This window comes from Paracoccidioides lutzii (genome assembly GCF_000150705.2).
Source record: "Paracoccidioides lutzii Pb01 unplaced genomic scaffold supercont2.50, whole genome shotgun sequence".
In the NCBI taxonomy this organism is placed as follows: domain Eukaryota; kingdom Fungi; phylum Ascomycota; class Eurotiomycetes; order Onygenales; family Ajellomycetaceae; genus Paracoccidioides; species Paracoccidioides lutzii.
This window is the reverse complement of record NW_015440996.1, coordinates 529-20,534: the sequence shown is the minus strand read 5'-3', so window position 1 is coordinate 20,534 and position 20,006 is coordinate 529. Positions and strand designations below refer to the sequence as shown.

Sequence of the window (20,006 nt, the reverse complement as noted above, 5' to 3'; positions counted from 1 at the left end):
GTTTCTTTCACATCTCACTGGTGCCTAGCGTATTCCCTTCTGAATCCGATAATAGTCTCCTCTGTTATATGTAGCGGTTTTTTTTAAATATCTTATTGCCTGAAATATCCAGCTTTAATTCTACAAGACTTTTCTTATTTACAATTTTGTTCCTTGATTTAACTCGGTTGATTGTATTTCTATGGTGTCGTATCCCGTTAGCCGTGTTCCTGACATTAGCCGTGCCCCGGCCCAATAGAAGCTTCAACAGCTCCCACCCACTAACTACTACATCACCAACTTGAACAAATCCAACAGAAAACAAACACCGCAGTAATCAGATGCCTCCAACTCAAAAATTCCCAACCTACCGCCTCCACACATTAAAAACTCACAATGGTACTCGTATAAAAACTGCATTAAACCATGTGCCTTCTCAATCGCGCAATACACTCCAATAACCACCCTCTCAACCAACCTTAAAGAGAGAAAAAAAAAATGCTAACAACCTCCCAGGCCCCGTAAACGCCATCTGCTTCTCCAGCTCCCCAGGCACATACCTCCTAACCGGCTCCTCAGACCGCTCAATCCATCTCTGCCGCGCCCTCCCACCCTCCTCCACCACCGTCCCCGCCACAACACCCATCACCACCAGTCCGATCCAACGATACGCGAAGCATGGCTACTCCGTGCTCGACCTAGCGGTGACGGCGGACAATGCACGGTTTGCGAGTGTGGGTGGGGACAAGCAGGTGTTTTTATGGGATGTGGAGACGGGGACAACGGTGAGGAGATGGAGTGGGCATGATGCGCGGGTTGAGGCGGTTGAGTTTGGGGGGGAGATGGATACGATTGTTGCTAGTGGTAGGTCTTTTCTTCTTTGGGTGTTTTGAGGTTTTCTGGGGAATTGTTTCAAAAAGTATATATATACCAAAAGATTGCATGGGAGTTAGTTGGCTTAAGGAACTCTGGTAGTGATGGGGAGACGAGGATTGGATCTCTCGAGGCGCAATTGAGATCAACGTATGTGATATCTACTGGATACTGCATCAGGGAGCCATTCGCTAAGCAGATCAAATATTACCCCTGGATTGGGTGGAAATGTTTAGATTTTTCTACCGTTCAAACACTCTAAAGATTATCGGCACCATACATCTCATTTACAATATCTTGCGAAAAATCCCCAACAAACTACCCATCAATTTGATATCTAAGCTCAAGTAACTAACAATCTCAAACCTCGGCACACAGGAAGTGCTGACACAACCCTAAGGCTTTGGGACACACGCTCCCTAACCTCAAAACCAATCCAAACTCTCTCCGAGGCCCACGACACCATCTCCTCCCTCTCCGTCCACATGCCTACCGCCAGCATAATATCCGGCAGCTACGACGGGCGAATCCGCAGCTACGATTTGCGCATGGGCATGGTAAATGTGGACGTCATGGGCCACGAGATCACGAGCGTGCGCTGCTCTGAGGACGGCAATGCCGTGCTGGCCTCATGTCTGGATGGGTGGATTCGGATGGTTGATAGGACGGATGGAAGTGTGTTGAAGGCATTTGGGGGTGGGGGAACTCATGCTAGTGCTGTATCTGCTGAGCAAGAAGGAGGACTTGCAGGTGTTGCTGCTGGTGCTACTCCTGCTGTTGTTGAGGACGGAGGACCGCGATATGTCAACAGCTCGCTGCGGATAAGATCTTCGTTTGCGAAAGGGGATGCCGTGGTGTTTAGCGGTGGGGAGACGGATGAGAATCAGCATCCCGCTACCGTCGAGAGTCATGTGTTTGCGTGGGATGTCTTGTCGGGAGACGTCATTGCGAAAGTGAGTGTGGGTAGAGGGGTTAAGGCGGTCAGTTGCGTGGCGTGGAATGAGAAAGGAGGATGTTGGGCTGGTGGGTGTTCAGACGGTAAGTTCATCTCTCTCTGTCTTGTTGATATCGTGCGTTGGTCTGCTCTAAATGTCGGGATTTACGGCTACCCAAGGGGAGGGTTTTGATATCATCCGCTTTCTAACTCTAATTTATGTTTACTAGGGACCGTGCAAGTTTTCGGATGACATTCACATCGCTATATGCTCTCTCGCTTTTCCATCCGGATTTTATCAATATCCATTCTTACGTTGTGATGACCAATATCATCATCTCACTATTTTGGTTCGCCGTTTGCTCATCTTCCCGTCTATGAAACTTGGTCTCCAACCCAAAGCATATCGTTCATGTATGTAGTTCCGTGTGGCAACGAGTTAGGTACTTTGATATATGATTCAAAGTAATATCTAAACTCCCGGTGCTTTCGAGATATGGTCAAGTAAACCATAGAGAAAAGCTATATTCAATATTCCTCATGGATTATCACGCTGGTTGACGGTGGATGGTGGACGAAAGAGATGTCACATGCTTACTACGATCAGCAATTCTTCAGAGGAAATACGGACGCCTGACGTTACCTTTCACTTAAGATAGATTTAAACCAGATCGTAATGAGTCTGGTGAAATGAATGCGGAATGGAGGCGAGAGTTGGGATGGGCCGGATAACACTGCGTTCTTAATAGATATTTAGATTAGATAGTTAGGTATATATATTGACATTTGTATAGTAATAGATCAGGGAGAGATTTGAAATTCTCCTCATTAGGTATTTCAATGGCTTTAATCAATCCTGCACATGAAGTTAATAGCAGATACAGCGTCACAATGAAAAATATGTTAATTGGACACTCATAGTACTTTTATTTTTCCTTGCCATCTGACCAAGCTTTGCATGGCCCCCTTGTTTTATTCAACGGGTTGCTCAAAGACACACTCCACAATTTTTTCCATCCCAAATATATAGTAACCTAAATATAATTTTTGCTCATCATCCATTTCACTCATTCTCTACCCACACTCACATCAAGACACAAAATATGTTCTATCCAACTTCCCCTCATAAACAATCATGATACAAGAAGAACGCGAATGCAATATTTTTTTTTTTTTGGAATTTTATTTTCCAACCCAACCTAAGCTAAACTCAACTCGATTCCCCACTCTCCGCATCCAACGACGCAATCGCCTTCTCCAGCTCCCTCTCACCAACAATAACAGTCCCGGCTCTCGCGGTACTCAGGAAACTGATATCTACAACATCTGGGTACGAGGCGTCCGGATCTCTAGGAAGCCGATAGAGCTGCTCCTGCTCTTGCTCTTGCTTCTGCTTCTGCTTTTGCTTCTGCTTCTGCTGCTGTTTCTGTCTTTGCTTCTGCTTCTGCTTCTGCTTTTGCGCCTGCAACAATGCTGATGCTTTCAATTTTGATCCAGCGGAGCCAATCGTCGGAATATCTATGCCACCACTCGCGCCCTCGTTTTCGCTCTCGCTGCTATGCGTATGCAACCGACTTTGCGTTGCAGTGGCCAGTCGACTAGCGACGCCACAAACGATACCAGTAGCTTCGAGTGGGAGATCGCGCAGGTCAAGCATGATGGGTATGAGGACGTCGACCTTTGAGCCTAGGAGGAGATTATTGCCGTCCTCGAGGGAATAGTCGCCATGCTGGTCATGGGAGATTGAGCAGATGGGGTCGAGAGAAAAGCGAGGCAGGAGGCGCTTTTCAAGCAAGATGGACGGGGAGGGATCGGTGGCGGTTAGGGTGAGTGAGAGAAAACGGGGGTTATCGAGGATTAAGGTTGTGACGAGGCTGGGACGGAGGGTTGAGGTGGATGAGGGGTGGGGTGATGAATATTGGGCTGCGCATTGGACGATGCGGAGGGACTTGTCGACACGGGCGTGTATGTTGTGTTTTCGTAGGGAGGCAAAGGTCCGGGTTTGCAGTTCTGATAGACTTGATGGGGACGGGGTTGTTGTTGTCGATGGTTTTGTGTTTAGGGATGACTGAGAGCTCTGGTATTGTGGGTTATTACTACTGTTGACGAAAGCGTCTGTGGACACTTCAAAGCTGAAGCCACGGTTCTCGAGAGCCTGGGTTACATGACCTTTTGAACGCTGGGGGACGAGAATATAGTCGGAGAAATAGGTTGAAATGAAGAAGATTGATCTTTATTTTTATCAGATAAGAAACGTCGTTAAGGGTTCAATTAGATAAGAACTTACATCCCCGCCATTGCAAGAGGGCTGGTCAGCTCCAAAACTCTCTGACCTGCCTCTAACCCCTGACCGTCAACTTGCATAGCGATGAAATCATCTTTACTGATAGAAACGTGGTTTGCCCTGGAAGGTTCATTTTTATTGAACTTTTCTGTTAGAGGCCGGAAATACAGTTCAGCCAGCTCTCTCGAGCAAACAATCGAACATTCGACTGGAGTAATAGAAAAGTTAAAGAAGGTGGGTTTTTCAGGTTCGGAGATATTGAGGTCCAGCACGTCAAGTTCGTTGGGGTTTCTGTCTTCGATAGGAGGTAAATCGTGGAAGATAAGCTGCAGTATTGGCTTCAGGAAGAAAGTGTAGAAATCAATAGGAATGTGAATGAGTGCGAGGCGGTCGTTCTAAATCCCGATTTCCAATGTCAGTGATGCGGCTGGCTTTGCATAATCAAGACCAAAGATAGTACGGGCTAATTCCACGAAGATATTCCACATAGCGTTAGGCCAATGGTTCGATTATTCCAAGATACAATAAGCATCGAGGGTGCTCCTAGACTGGGAGGGGGATAGGGGAAAGGTGGGATATTGGGAGGGAGGTCATGATATTCGACACGACTGCAACTTACCAAGAGCCGAACTTTAGCAGAGAAGAGAGACAATGACCGGGACATGGACATGGTGACGGCCACGTTTATGGTCTGATCACCCTGTCCGCTTAGGCTGGTACGTAGGGGGATGTGATTGAATTTCCAAGTGGTCTATAGTCCAAAAAGAGAGATTAGTCGGTCATTATTTCTCCAACAATGACGATATATATATAGCAGAGTAATATGGGTTCGTCCAGTTGAACACTCGTAGAAGCCCAGCTTCAAATTAAAAGCCCTGCATTCAACTGAACGATGACAGGACAGCGGACGGAGCGCTGGCGCAAGATGTCGTGGCAGTCCCGAGATGCTTCTCGGGACTGGGGCCAACCAGGACAGTGGAGCGATATCAGGATAAGACTGAAGAACCCAGCCCAAGAACCCAGGGCAATCGTCCCAAAATTTTAGATGACTTGTAAGCTTTTTTAGATTGGGGTAATTTGTCCGGTTTGTCATACCCCTTTGAACCGTGAATCGGGCTATTTGGATGAAACAGATGAAAACGGCCAGCTTGAATCGAGACAGACAGTGCCACAACAAAGCAGCGGGAATAAACCGTTAACTGTGAAAATAATGACCGTAGAAGAGGCAGTTAAGAGGAAAGGCAGTAAAAGCTAGAATGCCTCCAGATAGATGGAAATTTTGGTGCCGAAACCGAGCAAACCAAGCATTTATCTCCGCGGTCAGAATATACACGAACCAGCAGGGGAATATGCACAAAGAAGCAGTGTCCGATACGCAACTAGCAGAAAGAGGAAAAAGAAACAGACAGGGGAGAATACGTCAAGGCTTCAACAGCATATACAAATATCCAAAAAAAAAAAAAAAAAAAAAAAAAAAAAAAAAGGCAATTTCGCGCAAGAAGTCCGTCACTTAACGCAATTAAATGCCGTAGATGCGAACAATGCTCCTTTGGATTGAGCGAGGCTGACAGGTTCTTAAATCAGCAAGATTAAACAAGAGCCTGCAATTGAAAGAAGGGAAAAGTTTTCAATATATATATATATATATATTTCCTTAACCCTTCTAATAGCACCTCTTGTCTGTTCTTGTGTTGGGTGCCATTTTTTTTTTTAATTTAGTTTCTGGGTTTTTACTCGTTGAGACTGGTAGGGCTCTGAAGAATACGCCAATTGCCCAATGATCGAGCAAGTCAACCCACCAGCCCCTGGGTCCGGCGTTTCTACCAAGAATGATATGCAGGAAAATGATTTTTTTTTTTTCTTTTCTCCCGCCCTTGCTTGACTTGGCGATAGATGGACGTCACAGGGACAGGTTACGGCGGAAGTGAGATTGAGGGAGAAGTTATCTTGAGTGTATGTGCGAAGGGGAGAGCGGAGAAAAGACAGCTGGGGACCGGCAACAACACAACGCCGGAAGAGGACAGGAAGGCCGGAATAGTTGTATGAGCTGGTTGAGACGAATCAGAGGAGGAAAATCGAAGGAGATAACAATCCTGATCTCACAAACAGATGCAGACGCAGAATTGGGATGGGATATCAGATGGAATAGAGAGACTCGACTTTATTGCTCTTCTTCTCTTAATGTATGGAGTGAATATAGCATGCAGCAGGCCAAACTATCTATGGGATGAACTCACCGCTCGTTGATTGGATATCTGTAGACAGGTATGTATGAACGAATTAACTATCCTCCCCGAAGGCCATGTCGCATAATAATGACAATAATGTTTCGTGGTTACAACTTGACTAACCGGTTCAGTTTGGTGTAATGGGGAGAACTGCCAACAGGTCGTGTGTGGAATGGAGAGGTCAGTCAGTAACAGTCAAGATGGACACAGACACAGAGGAGCAGGAGCAGGACAAAAATGCCGGTTCAGCTCCGTGCATCGAACTATTGATTAAACATCTCGTTGAAAATAATAGGAACCCGAGCGCAGTGGCAATTTATTCCCAACAAAAGCTTCTGCTCCTCGTTAAATGACCACAAGCAACTAAATTTAAAACAAAATGAAAATAAAATTATAATTAAAACAAAATGAAAATAGAATTAAAATTAAAAAGAGAAGAGAAGAGAAGAGAAGAGAAGAGAAGAGAAGAGAAAAACCGTCTGTTTCTCTTCGCGGGTTGCACAGGTGTTGTGTTTGGCTTTTGCACTGTTGGAGACGCGCGAGGGGACAAGGGCGGGTGAGAAACAAGAGAGTTCCCTCGACGGGTTCTTTTTTAGCTCCCCCCAGCTATCTTAACTTAGGCTAAGCGGTGGAAACTACCCCATAGTTTGTTGACTGGGGGAGGACCCAGAAACCCATTTGTGATTTATGGCATCATCAAGAAGCAGAACCGTGGTACACGGCCAAAGCCAAAGTTTTCACGCCAACGTGGGGGGGCAGAGAGAGGGGGAAGAGAAAAAGGCGCTGGGCTATTTCTCCTCAGACCCCGCTCCTGTGTAGGCACGCCCATTTTCGTCCTTCGAAAATTGCGTGATGTGTGATGCTATCTATCCTTGGAAAAGTTTCCGCAGGGAATGAATGGCTTCAAATCATTGGAGGCGCGCCGTCAACTTTTCACGCCCTGCTTCTCCCGCCCGCCCAATGTGCGTCCCCCTTGTTTCAAAGGCTCCAAGCATATATAAGCATATATAAGCATATCGGCAGCAGAGGGGAGGCAAAAGGCCATTGTACGTACCCGCACTGAGCGCGAAGCATTGTGAGGAGAGCGGGGAGAGGAGAACCAGGCCCAACCAAAGTTCTTACTCGTTGTCCTAGAGGCCCTGGGAGTTGTTTTAGAAGCTTGAGTTAACTCGCAGGAAACCCCCTGTGCATTGGTGTAAATAATTTTGGGATTGGAGCCTAAAGTCTCCTAAAGTCTGTCCTTCTTTTCTGGATGATCGTTGTTCTCTGGCGAGAGCGAAAAAGCGGGGAAAATGGGATAGTTAACCAATGTAAAATCAATCCTTTTTCTGTTCCCGACAGAGAGAGAGGCTGGGGGATGCGCCATTACTCTCTCGTCGACGATAGGCATGGGATGAGAAAGTTTGTCAGATAACTAAAGCCTACACTAATTTCGTGGAGCCACCGCTTGACAGTTTCAGTCTAGCAAGACCTGCGCAGCTGGAACGGGGACTCGAGGGCGAGTCTGGTGTGGTACTTGATACAGAGGGAACTGGAATTACTGTTGAGTAATAATATGAATGGGATGGTTTAACTCCCCGAGGTACCAAGGTTTGCGCAGGCTGTTTAGCTAGTCTTGATCAGCGATTCCGAGATCGGTGCCGGCCGTTCATGAGAAACTTGCGTCATCATCGAACTTGTCGAGTTACGTTATTTTATTCGGCAGCGAGCGAATTCAAGTGCCCAAAACCTCCAATCCTACGAGGTTTAACTTCACTGGTTTTCTCTACTCCGTAAAACCAACTGCGGATTGCTCTAACTACCTCCCCCTCCAGATATCATCACCGTCCCCAATTCCCTATTTCCCTGGCTTTGACGTCTAGCCACACCTTGACGCTCATCAGCCACTTCCGTCATTTAGTTGTCCAAGTTCCTCGGCCCTTTTCTCCTAGTTGTCCAAGTTCCTCGGCCCTCTTCTCCTGAAACAGCGAGACATCGTCTTTGAATTCTGACGCCACAAAGATCTCCAGGAACTGTCCAAAGTTCGTCCTGCAGCTATGTGTGTATGCGCTGGACGATATAACAAGCTGTTCAACTCGGAACAGAAGAGGGGCCTTTCCTGTGACCAAGCAATTCAGCTGTCGCCCTTCAGCTCGGGGATATGCCAAACGGGGCAGTTAACCATGGTTTTATCTACATGCATTAACTAAATGCAATAATACAACTCCCATTCTGACCCCCAAACTAAGCTTCCCCTTCCCGGCGCAAACCCTGAAAGCCCTCTCCTGCAGCTCTGCATCTCATTTCCGAAATCTCGACATCGGCATTTTGCGCCGGGAAGCGCCCAGACTTGGTAAGAAGTAGTTAGTTAACTACACTAACTGCCAAACACCATGCCTGATCGTTGCTAAAGTTTTACGTATTTACGTCCTTGTCTCCTTGCATTCCGGGCATGCAAGGCATATTCGTTCCGTGAGGTGTCGTTCCAGCCCGTTCACAACATTTGATATTGCAGTCCCCACTGGAACCAGAGGGGGGCTTCCTGTGTGATGTACTTTTGCCTTTACATACGTACAACGCGCATAATAAAAGCCCATCATCCTACGTGTATCGTCGTGTCTGCCCTTCTATGGACGGGTGCGAGAGACCAGAACTCCACCCAACCGACTTAACAGAGATTATACTCGGGGAAAATTAATTAAACGTCCTGGCTGTGATTTGCTTTCCTTGGTGCGGCTGTATGTAACTATTTGGGATATTGCATATCCTCTGGGGTTGAACGATTAAATATTCAGTTTTCAGCCTCTTTCTCTCTTTCTTTTCTTATTTGTGCGGATCTGGGTTTAAATTTCAGCTTACTTCGACGTTTGCATGTATATGTAATTCGAGAGTGTTCTTCTCGTGTATTCTTCTCATGTATCCGCCTCGTTCCGTGACAGATAGAAAGGGATCCATAGTTAACTACTGCAGCTTTCCCCTTTGGGTTCTCTGTGTTTCGTCTTCCAATATCCTGTCTAGTCAGAAGGATGGGATGATCTGCCGTGACAAACACGCCACATTGATATGGTATCCATAACTATCTGTATGGTTACGGTTCTTTTTACTTCTCAGAGAGAAGTTTACTAGTATATTCCCGACTCCTTTGATGCGTTCTTGGAGAAAAATTGTCGCTGGTGACTGAGGCAAACGGGATCGATAAGCGTGCAGGAACATTAAAAATGACATCCACGACAGCGGGGCGGTGACGGGATTCTAGTTAACACGGATCAATGATTGAGAACGAGGGGATTGTTTCCTTCCGTAAAACTCAACAAACGGTGGAATCAGTCTTCGGGATTGCTGGCTGATGTCCAGCATCTCCGCCTGTTTTCCCCGGCTTAACATTTCAGCTTAACATTTCAGCTGTATAAAGGGTCTACGGATGGAGAACTACGTCAAGTCAAGTCTTTCAATACCACTTCATGACCTGAGTGATATGCACGAATTGGAGGATACACTGAGCGCAAATGTGACAAGGCGTAGTAATGGATCTTTTCTCCAAGTCCGTAGTATGTTTTTCTATGGAGAGGGATAATGTACACGGTATTGCACCTGGAATAAAGAAGGGACCTATTTTACATACGTGAGCAACCTTGGAATGATAAGAGTTAGTTCATCACTAACGAAAAAACGCACAACAAGAGCAATAATTTGACGTCAGATTTTTTTTTTTTTTTTTTTTTTTTTTGTAATAAAATCGTTCCCATATCATAAATTATATCACGCCCATGGCATGAAGGTATGTCATTGTCATAGCACATCACATCATCAAGATATATACATCCATCGATTCTAATGAGCCGAATTAACAGAGTACTACATCCCTGCAATATTCCCACAGCAAAACAGATTTTTCTCGCCCTCTGCAACTCCATTGAAAAGAAGAGTATGACAAAAAATCAAGAAGAATTAATGCATATGCAACGACCGCAAAAAATTCCATATCATATATCCTGTCAAGTAGCCGTAGTGCCCTGGCCGCGATTCATACCCCTACTGCCGGCCCGTGGGGATCCACGAACGCCTCTCCCACGACCATTTCCCCGACGGTCCAAGGACGACGGCGGAGGAACGCTGTTGTAAGGTCTCGGTCGGAAATTAGGGTTGTGATTCACAACATCTGCGTCTGGATCTGTTCTCTCCACCGAGACATAGCCAGCACGAGCCGGAGAACCAAATCCTTCACGCGGGGAGCCGCGTCCACGTGGAACATAGCCGTTTGGCTGCATGTTGTTGAAATTAGCACGACCGCCCCGTCCACGGAAGCCATTTGGTTGTGTTTGGGACTGTTGCTGTTGTGGTGAGGTACTGTTTGGGTGAGTGCGAATCGGCAATGTTTGCTCCGACTGGCCGCGGCCATCACGGCCACGGAATCCTCCATTACCCCTAGGCCACGCACCTGGCTGTCCTACGACGGCACCGCGGAAACTGCCCCTTAGTGGCGGCGGGGTTCTAGCATCTTTCAGCTGGCCTTTCCCACCTGGTCCGAGAGAAGCTCGGTATCCCTGGACGGTGAGAGGCTGTTGCTGCTGTTGCTGTGATCTATTTTGTTCAGCTGCAGCACGGGTAACGGCGATAAGTTGCTTGTTGGTCAAGTTTAAGGCGGCCGATGCTGGAACGGTGGAGCCCCGGAATAGCGAACATCTGTCTCCCAGAGTTGTACCGCTCATGAAGGAGACGTCAAATACGATGTCAAGGAGCAGGGTTCTGGAAGTCCGTGTGAGACCAACGACAGTGCCTTTTGTGGCAATGGGGACCTTGCCAGACTCCTGCACATAGACCACCCTATCACCAAGAGAGAACGATTGGTTGCCAAGCCGATGTTCCGCATCGGATGGTTTCAATAGAGCATTCCTCGGCACGCCTCTTATCTTTTTGGGTTCGGGTTCTGGACGAGTACGGACGAGTTCATCTGCAGCTTGTTCAATGGATTTCACAAGGTCTGAATCAAGTTGCTCCGCTTCCAACGGAACACGCTCGAAGTTCTTCGCCTCGATAGATTTGAGCCACGCCTGAATCTCCTTGATTTTTGCAGATGCGATTTCGGCAGGATAGAAATCCGTAGCTTGGAAGCCGTCACCTTGGGGTTTTCGTTGTATGCCTGCGATGAACTCGGGGAATTTGATCATGTATTGATGGAGAAGGTCGGTCGCCTTTTCACTGAATTCCCACCCGGTCGGCCCACGGCGAGAGTATCCAAGTACCTTGAGCTTTTTCGCCTCAAATTTCAGGTTGAGGCCCAGGTTGATACGCTGACCATCCAAGATCACGGTGAACGAGGAAGTGATCTTGGCTAGTGTTAGTGGGTTTAGATGTAGACTGCGAGCAATCGCGAACGATGGACTATAAGGAGAAATCCTTTCAGCACTTCTGGTGAGATCACGAGCAAATTCTGGCTCCTTGGCCTTGACCACAGAAACAAGACCACTCAATTTGCCATTTTCGTGTCCAGTAATATGTACCGGTGCACCGTAATTGTATTCACCCAAGAAGAAAGCCCTAGTTCCCTCGGGAAATTCCTCTTCAACCGGTAAAGCTTCGCGTTCGATAAAGCGGTTATCCTCACACATCACGCGGTCCACAACCAGCTGCAAAGCATAATCCGTTTCAATACCCGGAATATCAGCAAACTCCTTGACCGTAGCACCTTGGTCTGTCTTTATCAATCCTTTCAGCATCTGAACATGAACCATGGACTCGATTTCGCCAACTATCATACCAAGTCTTTTGCTGTAATATGACTCAATCTGCTCGGCCTTGCGCTTCCACTGATTCGCTTGGGAGGGCGTGTGGGGGATAGAAACGACATGCTGTTCACCGTCGACGTACATGTAGTCGAAAAGTTCATCTGATACGCGAGTTACTTTGGCCTCTTGAAGGAAGGGGTAGCCGACATGGACTCGCTGACCCAGTTTCTGCTTCGCCAACTCAACGCTGGAGCGGTTTTCTGGCTCCGTAAGAGTGACGACCATACTTTCATTACGACTTTCCTGTTGGAACACGGATACTCCATGGAAGCTTAGTTGACCGTGATGCGGTAATGTTTTCAGGCTAGGAAATCCCGCCAATGCCTCGTGTCCTAACTTGACCCCTTCCACTAGGCCAACAAAAGGTTCCAAACCATCCATTGTGGGAAGGTCGAACACATTTTCGATACAGTGACACCTGGCGATATCGGGAAACACGCCAACAAGCGAGCTGGGATAGATGTATTCGATGTCTGGAGAATATGTGAATTTCAACGTAACGCCGAATTCATTTCTTGCTTTTTCTTCTGGTGTCAAAAGATGTTCTTTCGTCGCCATGGCCTTAAGCAAGCGTTTTTCCTCAATGAATGGAATTTTGACAACAGCTTCCCAGTCCATTTTTTTGCCATTCATATCAAGTTCGAAATCGCGGGGATAAAAGTCAATGATCGGGGATTCGGGAGATGTCATCAGCTCGTGGAAAGCAGCGGGAACGATTTGTTTGCTTCGATCCGGTAGAACACCCATTAACTGCTGGAAAGGGTGAAAAGGTTGTCCGAGATCGAAATTCATATCAGCTTTCAAACCAAGCTTGACATCAGATATCATCGGGGAATAGTGGTATTGATAGAACCAGGGCCACGAAGCTACTCCTCGATAATAGTAATAGAGCACCCACTGCAGGCCTTGCACGTAGTTTTCGGTTAACTTGCGCATCTCCTCATGGTTATCCATCCCCCATCTGAATTTGGACTTGTAGTAGTTGTTCTTCCACTCCTGGAACTTGAGTTCGTACTTCTTCTCAGCTGCCTGCTGAGCTTCTTCTGCCGTTGTTTCCTTCACCTTTGCATTTTCGTATCTTCTCATAACACGAAGAAGAGCAATCTGGCCATCTTCCTCATTCTCGTCATCATCTTCCCCAAAGTTCCCGTTGGCTGGGTCCTCCCTGGATGGGAGCTGTACTCGTAGAAAACGATCTCCATGTTCGTTAGAGACTGTGGTCCATTGGAGATGCAAATCATCAGCTAGCTGCTCTACAAATTTGCGATCCCTTGCTGGTAGATTGGAGGAGAGGTCGAGAGGGACGGGTTTCCCTTGGTCATTAACTGGGTGATGTGAGACATATTTTCTAATTCGATTGAAAATATGCTTCTGCGCCGGGGAAATCGTAAACTCTTTCGAGATTTGAGAGGGTTCTGGATTTTCTTTCTCTAAACCCCCCCCCTTAACTTTGGATTTGATCCAACGCGCATCCGAATATTCTGCTTCGAAGAAACGGAATTCAACATCGGATAGGGAATCAAGGAGAATCCCCAGTCGTTCCAAATTGATCGTTCCCTGCTCGTTAATATATCCTCCTAGTTTTGGTAAAACTTGTTTGTATATCTTGAACATCCAAGCCAGCGCACCCTCATTGATGTGCAAATTTGGAAGATTCGGCAAAAAGTCATTTCCAACAAAAAACGCCATCAGAATGAAATCATCGATTATCCGTTCCAGATCAAAAGGAAACTGTAAGGCATCCTCCTCCTCCAACTCCTGAAACTCCAGCTCTAAGTATTCCCTCACCATACAGAGATGCATGAGATAGAAATTCTGGTGCTCTAGCTCCTTGGACTTTTTCTGACTCTGTCTCCCAAACGTGACTTCTTCTCGAAGCAAGCAGAAATGGGGGTCATGACTCAACAGACCCAACATGATCAAATCCGCATCCAATCCGTATAAACAATGTCGTACATCTGGATGATACCCCGGCTGAGCCTTTGTCTGCCGGATGTATTCCATGATCTTATGTTCCCCCTCGCCAGGAACCTCGTGGCCTGACAGAACAATCTCGACGCCCTGCCATTCCACATCCTCTGATACTTTCTTATTGATGAAATATTTCAGCTGCTGCGTCAGCTTCGCCATGAACTCGGTTCCTGGAGTTATACAATTGCTATCAAACGCTTCCTCCTTGGGCATTTCAATCCCCTGTTTAATCGCCTTCTCCTTTGCCACCTCAGCGTCATATGCGGTTCGGAATCTTCGGGCCCGTTGCTGGTTCATTTTCGCGCGGGGTGCGACTCCATCTATAGCCATAAAAAATAGCTTTTTCGGTTTGATCTTCCCATATAAATGCTCTATGTAGTTGAAAATCGCGATGAACATTTTATCCTCCGTCATGCGAAAAGTTGGTGAGTCCGAGTCCTTGTGGGTACAATTGTGGATAATACCATTCATATCGAGGTATAGACAGTCGAACTCCGGAATTCGGTTTTCTGCAATCAGCTGCGATATTGCAGGGTATCGCTCTGACATCCATCTGAAAAACTTAGGGACACCCATCCTTACGGCTCACAGGAAATGATAGAGAATAGGGAACAAAAACGAATATTGCGAAAGGGTGTGGCGTCAAGCGTCGATAGACAATCAGTGAAGAAGCAAGAGGCAGTAACGAAATCAATCCTCATACACGAAAATTTAAAACCGATGAAAGAACAAATAAGCTCTCCGAGCTCCGAACGAAGAGGAAAAACAGCAAAAAGGAAACGGGCAGTAAAGAAGTAACGCAGTAGTCAAACGTTGGGATTCTTCATCGTATTGTTGGTAAGTTGCGGCTGTTTTAAGATCAGACCAATTCGAGGGACTGCTAAGTCACATGATGTAGCTTACATAAGCTAGCAAATCGGGCCTCTTTAACTAACTAACCGAGTTAAACTGGTAAACGCGAATTTGTCGCGTTTGCAACTGGTTTCTTTGGGGGATGTGAAGCGTCAGGGAACCTCAACAACAGCAACTTCAATAAGACTCCACTGTGTAAAGGAAGTACAATATATCCTGTCCAATCATTCTTCCATTGTTTGAACTGCCATTTTAAAGAGCATTACAGCTTCCATCAGCCCTTTTAAAGGTTGTGCGAAGTTTTTACTGCGAAGCTGCCCGCCATGGACGATTATGATCAAGGTAGGTGATGGGATGGCGTCTGCTTCTTGCGCAAAAAGAAGGTTAATGCTTACTTGAATTTCTATCTTTAGTGGGTTTAGAGGAGGAGCAAGAGGAAGAGAGAACAGAGGAGAAGATAATTAATGAAGGTATAACCACTTTTACTCCCGCTGAATACTATTCTACCAGTTCGGTCGCCTGACATATACTCCCGCAGAATACAAGACGTGGAAGAAAAATGCGCCATTTCTTTATGATATGATTCTCAGTACAGCTCTGGAATGGCCAACCCTTACAACACAGTGGCTACCGGATAAGCAAGCGTAAGTTTAGTACACGGCGCGCTTCCTCAAATAACTTAAGCTACAAAAATTATTTACTCCTTCCTCCAATTCCAAAGTGTCCCTGATAAATGCTACTCTACCCATCGCCTCCTTATTGGAACACATACCTCGAGCGATGCTCAAAATTACCTCCAAATAGCGCACGTTCAACTACCCAATCCGAGAACCCCGGATGCTGAGGACTATGATGACGAGAAGGCCGAGATTGGCGGATATGGCGGGGGAGGGTCAAAGAAGGCGCCCATGGAGGTGAAATTCAACATTGTCCAAAAGATAGATCATAAAGGCGAAGTAAACAAGGCAAGATACCAGCCGCAGAACCCGAATGTGATTGCGACCATGTGCACGGATGGTAGAGTGATGGTTTGGGACCGCTCGAGACACCCTAGTCTCCCCACGGGTACTGTTTGTCCTGAATTGGAGTTACTGGGACACACGAAAGAAGGCTTTGGTTTAAGTTGGAGCCCGCATTTTATTGGCCATCTCGCGACTGGAAGTGAAGACAAGACTGTCCGTCTTTGGTTTGTAGTCCCTGCCCCTCACTTTGCAACTGTATAACTTTTTCTTTTCTTTTCTTTGGTTTGAAGCCCGCATAGCTAATACTCTTCTAGGGACATAACGCAACACACAAAGGGCAACAAGGCTCTTAAACCCTCCCGGACCTACACCCATCACTCCTCCATCGTTAACGACGTTCAATACCACCCTCTCCACTCCTCCCTAATCGGCACCGTATCTGACGACATCACTCTTCAAATCCTTGACATTCGTGAAGCAGACACCACACGCGCAGCCGCCGTGTCAAAGGACGAGCACAAGGATGCCATAAACGCAATCGCATTCAACCCAGCCAAGGAAACCGTCCTCGCGACCGGTTCCGCTGACAAGAGCGTGGGAATCTGGGATCTGCGAAATCTGAAATCGAAGCTGCATGCGCTGGAATGCCATACCGAATCCGTGACTTCGTTGTCGTGGCATCCGTTCGAGGAAGCCGTGCTTGCGAGTGCTAGTTATGATCGGAGGATTATGTTTTGGGATCTCAGTCGGGCTGGTGAGGAGCAGACGCCCGAGGATGCGCAGGATGGTCCGCCTGAGCTGTATGATTTATTCTTTCCCACTTTCCCATACAATTACGGGATCCCGTGTGCAGTATTAAGTAAAATGTACATTTGCTAACTATATCTGACAGGTTATTCATGCACGGTGGCCATACGAACCGCATCTCCGATTTCAGCTGGAATTTGAATGATCCCTGGGTTCTGTGCTCCGCTGCAGAGGACAATCTGCTCCAGGTCTGGAAGGTATCGGATGCCATTGTGGGAAAGGATATGGAAGACATTCCTACCGAGGAGCTGGAGCCATAGGGGGATATTCCCTGGATAAAACTATCTATCTACCAGGTTGAAATCAGCTTGCTTTGTCCTAATCTCTAAGGTTTACAGTGGGGATGATAATATGATATCCTATCCTATCCTATTGGATGAATTTCATGGCTCCTTTCATTGCTCCGTGTGTATTTATAGTGTTGTATCTGGGTTAGGATTTTAACACAGCACAGCGTTTATGCAGAAGCAAACGCAGTCGTTGGGGTTTCCCAGTTTCCCAGTCTCCCAGTGTAATATAATATGGTGTATGTCCAAATCACAATAGTAAGACTCAATAAACCTGATCTAAAAATACTCGCCCTTCTATTTCCCCTCTCCTGGTCCCTTCCAATTTGAAATTTCAAAAATACATAGTTAAGCTGCAAAAATCGAGCAAGTCCCTTCTTAAACATCTATGTGTAACACCGTAGAACGGGCTCCGTCCAGACTCCTCGACAGCGTAAGGCCACTGGGCTGAAAAGGGTAATTGCAACTGCCTAGCAACAGCATAGCAACCACCCCACAATTACCCCGTAAGCAAATACTCTGTAAACACGGGAACCACCTAGCAATGACCTAGCAACCGCACTAAGAAAAGGGGCAACTACGCTAAGGAAAGGGGTATATAGACAGAGCCTTCCCTGAACTTGTCTTTTAGGAACCATGTATTTGTTGAGATAGCTTATCTAGCTGGCAATTGAACACCTGTTTCACCTGCGCCTAGATTGAAGCTGTGACATAATACTAAGATCTTCAACTACTTTTCTTGCCTTTTTTAAGGCAGGTTTTTCGATGAAAAATTTCTGAAAATTTTTATTTACTTTTGTTTTGAACATCTGAAAAAACTGCTAAGATGTCAAAATCTATTAGAGAATCTAATAGTTCATAAAAATCAAACTACAATATGATGACTCTGAACAAAAGAAATATAAGATCAAGAAGACTCATATCAAAGAAAATGTTTTTAAAGATACTTGAGAAAAATCAAAGCAGATGTATCAAAAAATTATCAGTCTCATAAATAAAATATGAGAAATTTTAAGCAGAGTTAGAAATAAAAGAAATAAGGAGCAAAGACAAGTAAATAAGCTTAATCAATATATGAATAGTTTGATAAAGAAATAAAATACACTATAGTAAACTATGAATTTCTTAATCTTGTAAGTTAAATCTGTAAAAATTGTATAAAAGATAATATTTGTTATAGTGCAGCTGCTTGTATATAAATAAAAATTGATCTACTTCTCTATACTCATTAAAATTGATCTGTTCTGAGTTCAATCATATTTGATCACTCAGATTAATTTGATTTGATCTTCAATCACTTTATATATTTAATTGCTCATTCATTTCACATTTTAATTCTCAGTTTAATATTCTCATCACAGCTGTTTAGTTAGATAAATGAATTGAAGCTGTTGTTTTGTTATCATTCTGATTCTAATTAAGTCATAATATAATATTAAATTTCTCTTTTTCATAAGCTCTGAGAATTAAGTAGATAGATATTATATTCATATTCATATCTACATTTTATGTTCATATTTATGTTTATATCTACGCATGTGTTTGATTGAGCTTTTTAGTTATTGTAATTATACTGAGTGTTTAAAACTCTTGTTAAATTTTTATTCTTTTTTATTATTTTAATCTTTTTTATAAAAGCTTCTATTGTTGCTCTTTATCAGAAATTTGAGAGTACTATTCAGAAGCTTTATAGTCAAAATTAATAGTTGCAGACTAAATATCAATTTTTACAGACTGCTTTAAACAGCTTCTGATCTTAATCTCATTTGAAGCTCTCTTTATCAGACTCTGAAAAGTTCAATGATCAAATTCTGAAATTTAACACCTGGCTCTTTTTAATCAAAATTAAACTATTTATTAATAAAGCTGCTATTGAAGATTCAATTATTCAGTTCTACTATGTCTATTTGAATCTAAATTCAAGTGTATTAGTGATAGTTCTCCTTCAGCCAGCTCAAGCTGAAGAAATAAAAAATTGAGACTATAACTCAATTCTCAATCAACTTTTTCACATATATAATAATTCAAACAAGGTAATTGAAATAAAAAACAAACTATACAGTCTAAAGCAGAGATCAGATGAATCTCTAACAGTTTATATTACTAAGTTTAAATATATTTTCTATAAGATCAAAGTTTAAAATTGACTGAATTCTTTAAAAATATCTTAATTCTATCAAGACCTTAGTATGTCAATTCAAAATTATCTAGCTCAGCATATAAAAATATTTAAAATAAGTGAATTAAATGTTAAAAGAAAGTATGAGAAGCTTTATAACTAAAATTATAAGAGAATAGATATATAGATGTGATGAGTACTAGAGAGAAAAGAGAATAGCAATAAATAAAATATATATATAGAATTGAATAGTAATTAATTACTGAATCTTTTGAAGAAACTTTGAAAGTTCAGAATATTTATATATATAAATAAGTAGTAATAGATTTTATTTATAATCTTTCATAAAATAAGAAAATAATAATATAATAATCTGATTTTTCATGAAATACTAATTCTAAAGAATTAATTTTTAAGAAGTGCTAATTTATACTGATTCTAAGTACTAAATCTTGAAATTAGCTGATTCTTTAGAAGATGCTAATTTTAAAGTGCTTTAATAAGCAATGTGATAAGTAGTATGATAAGCAGTATAAGAGCAAGAAGCTAGTATAAAGATTCTTAGCATCACAAATATTATAATTACAAAAGTTATATTTTTATATTTATACATAAATAAGAGAAGATCCTTCAATATATTAATATTATTATTAAATTTAAAAAATACTGATATAATTTTAAAATAAGTCTGACTGATAAAATAAAAAATATAATTAAATATATAAACATTTAAAGATGAGATTTTAGAAAAATATAATATAGTAATTTTAAGAAAATTTTTAAAAAATTAATAGTAAAATTAATATTAATAAAATATAGATTATTCAGATAAACTTATAAATAAAAAATTTAATTATAAAATTATTCAAAAAGTTGAAGCTATAGATAATTAAAAAACTCAATAAATAAATAAATTAAATAAGTTGTAGAAATAATAAATTAAAT

General features: G+C 43.7%; 5 protein-coding genes across 5 annotated transcripts; 3 read left to right on the top strand and 2 right to left on the bottom strand.

The window, feature by feature from the left end:
• Window positions 1–320: 320 nt before the first annotated feature.
• On the top strand, window positions 321–1,979 carry PAAG_08879 (WD repeat-containing protein; the record flags this gene model as incomplete). The annotated part of the gene is made up of 3 exons (XM_015846655.1): window positions 321–384; window positions 496–843; window positions 1,231–1,979. The coding sequence occupies 3 exons, from the start codon at window positions 321–323 to the stop codon at window positions 1,977–1,979; spliced, it is 1,161 nt and encodes a 386-aa protein (XP_015701576.1).
• Window positions 1,980–2,996: 1,017 nt separating this feature from the next.
• PAAG_08878 (hypothetical protein) lies at window positions 2,997–4,740 on the bottom strand (the record flags this gene model as incomplete). The annotated part of the gene is made up of 3 exons (XM_002789156.2): window positions 2,997–4,017; window positions 4,074–4,465; window positions 4,690–4,740. The coding sequence occupies 3 exons, from the start codon at window positions 4,738–4,740 to the stop codon at window positions 2,997–2,999; spliced, it is 1,464 nt and encodes a 487-aa protein (XP_002789202.1).
• A 1,758-nt stretch (window positions 4,741–6,498) lies between these two features.
• On the top strand, window positions 6,499–7,849 carry PAAG_08877 (hypothetical protein; the record flags this gene model as incomplete). The annotated part of the gene is made up of 2 exons (XM_015846654.1): window positions 6,499–6,642; window positions 7,685–7,849. 2 exons carry the CDS (start codon window positions 6,499–6,501, stop codon window positions 7,847–7,849), a joined length of 309 nt encoding a protein of 102 aa, XP_015701575.1.
• Window positions 7,850–10,272: 2,423 nt separating this feature from the next.
• On the bottom strand, window positions 10,273–14,610 carry PAAG_08876 (5'-3' exoribonuclease; the record flags this gene model as incomplete). The annotated part of the gene is made up of 1 exon (XM_002789154.1): window positions 10,273–14,610. One exon carries the CDS (start codon window positions 14,608–14,610, stop codon window positions 10,273–10,275), a length of 4,338 nt encoding a protein of 1,445 aa, XP_002789200.1.
• Window positions 14,611–15,209: 599 nt separating this feature from the next.
• PAAG_08875 (histone acetyltransferase type B subunit 2) lies at window positions 15,210–16,915 on the top strand (the record flags this gene model as incomplete). Its single annotated transcript, XM_015846653.1, has 6 exons — window positions 15,210–15,228; window positions 15,300–15,356; window positions 15,425–15,530; window positions 15,608–16,072; window positions 16,163–16,648; window positions 16,741–16,915. The coding sequence occupies 6 exons, from the start codon at window positions 15,210–15,212 to the stop codon at window positions 16,913–16,915; spliced, it is 1,308 nt and encodes a 435-aa protein (XP_015701574.1).
• Between the last annotated feature and the right edge of the window lie 3,091 nt (window positions 16,916–20,006).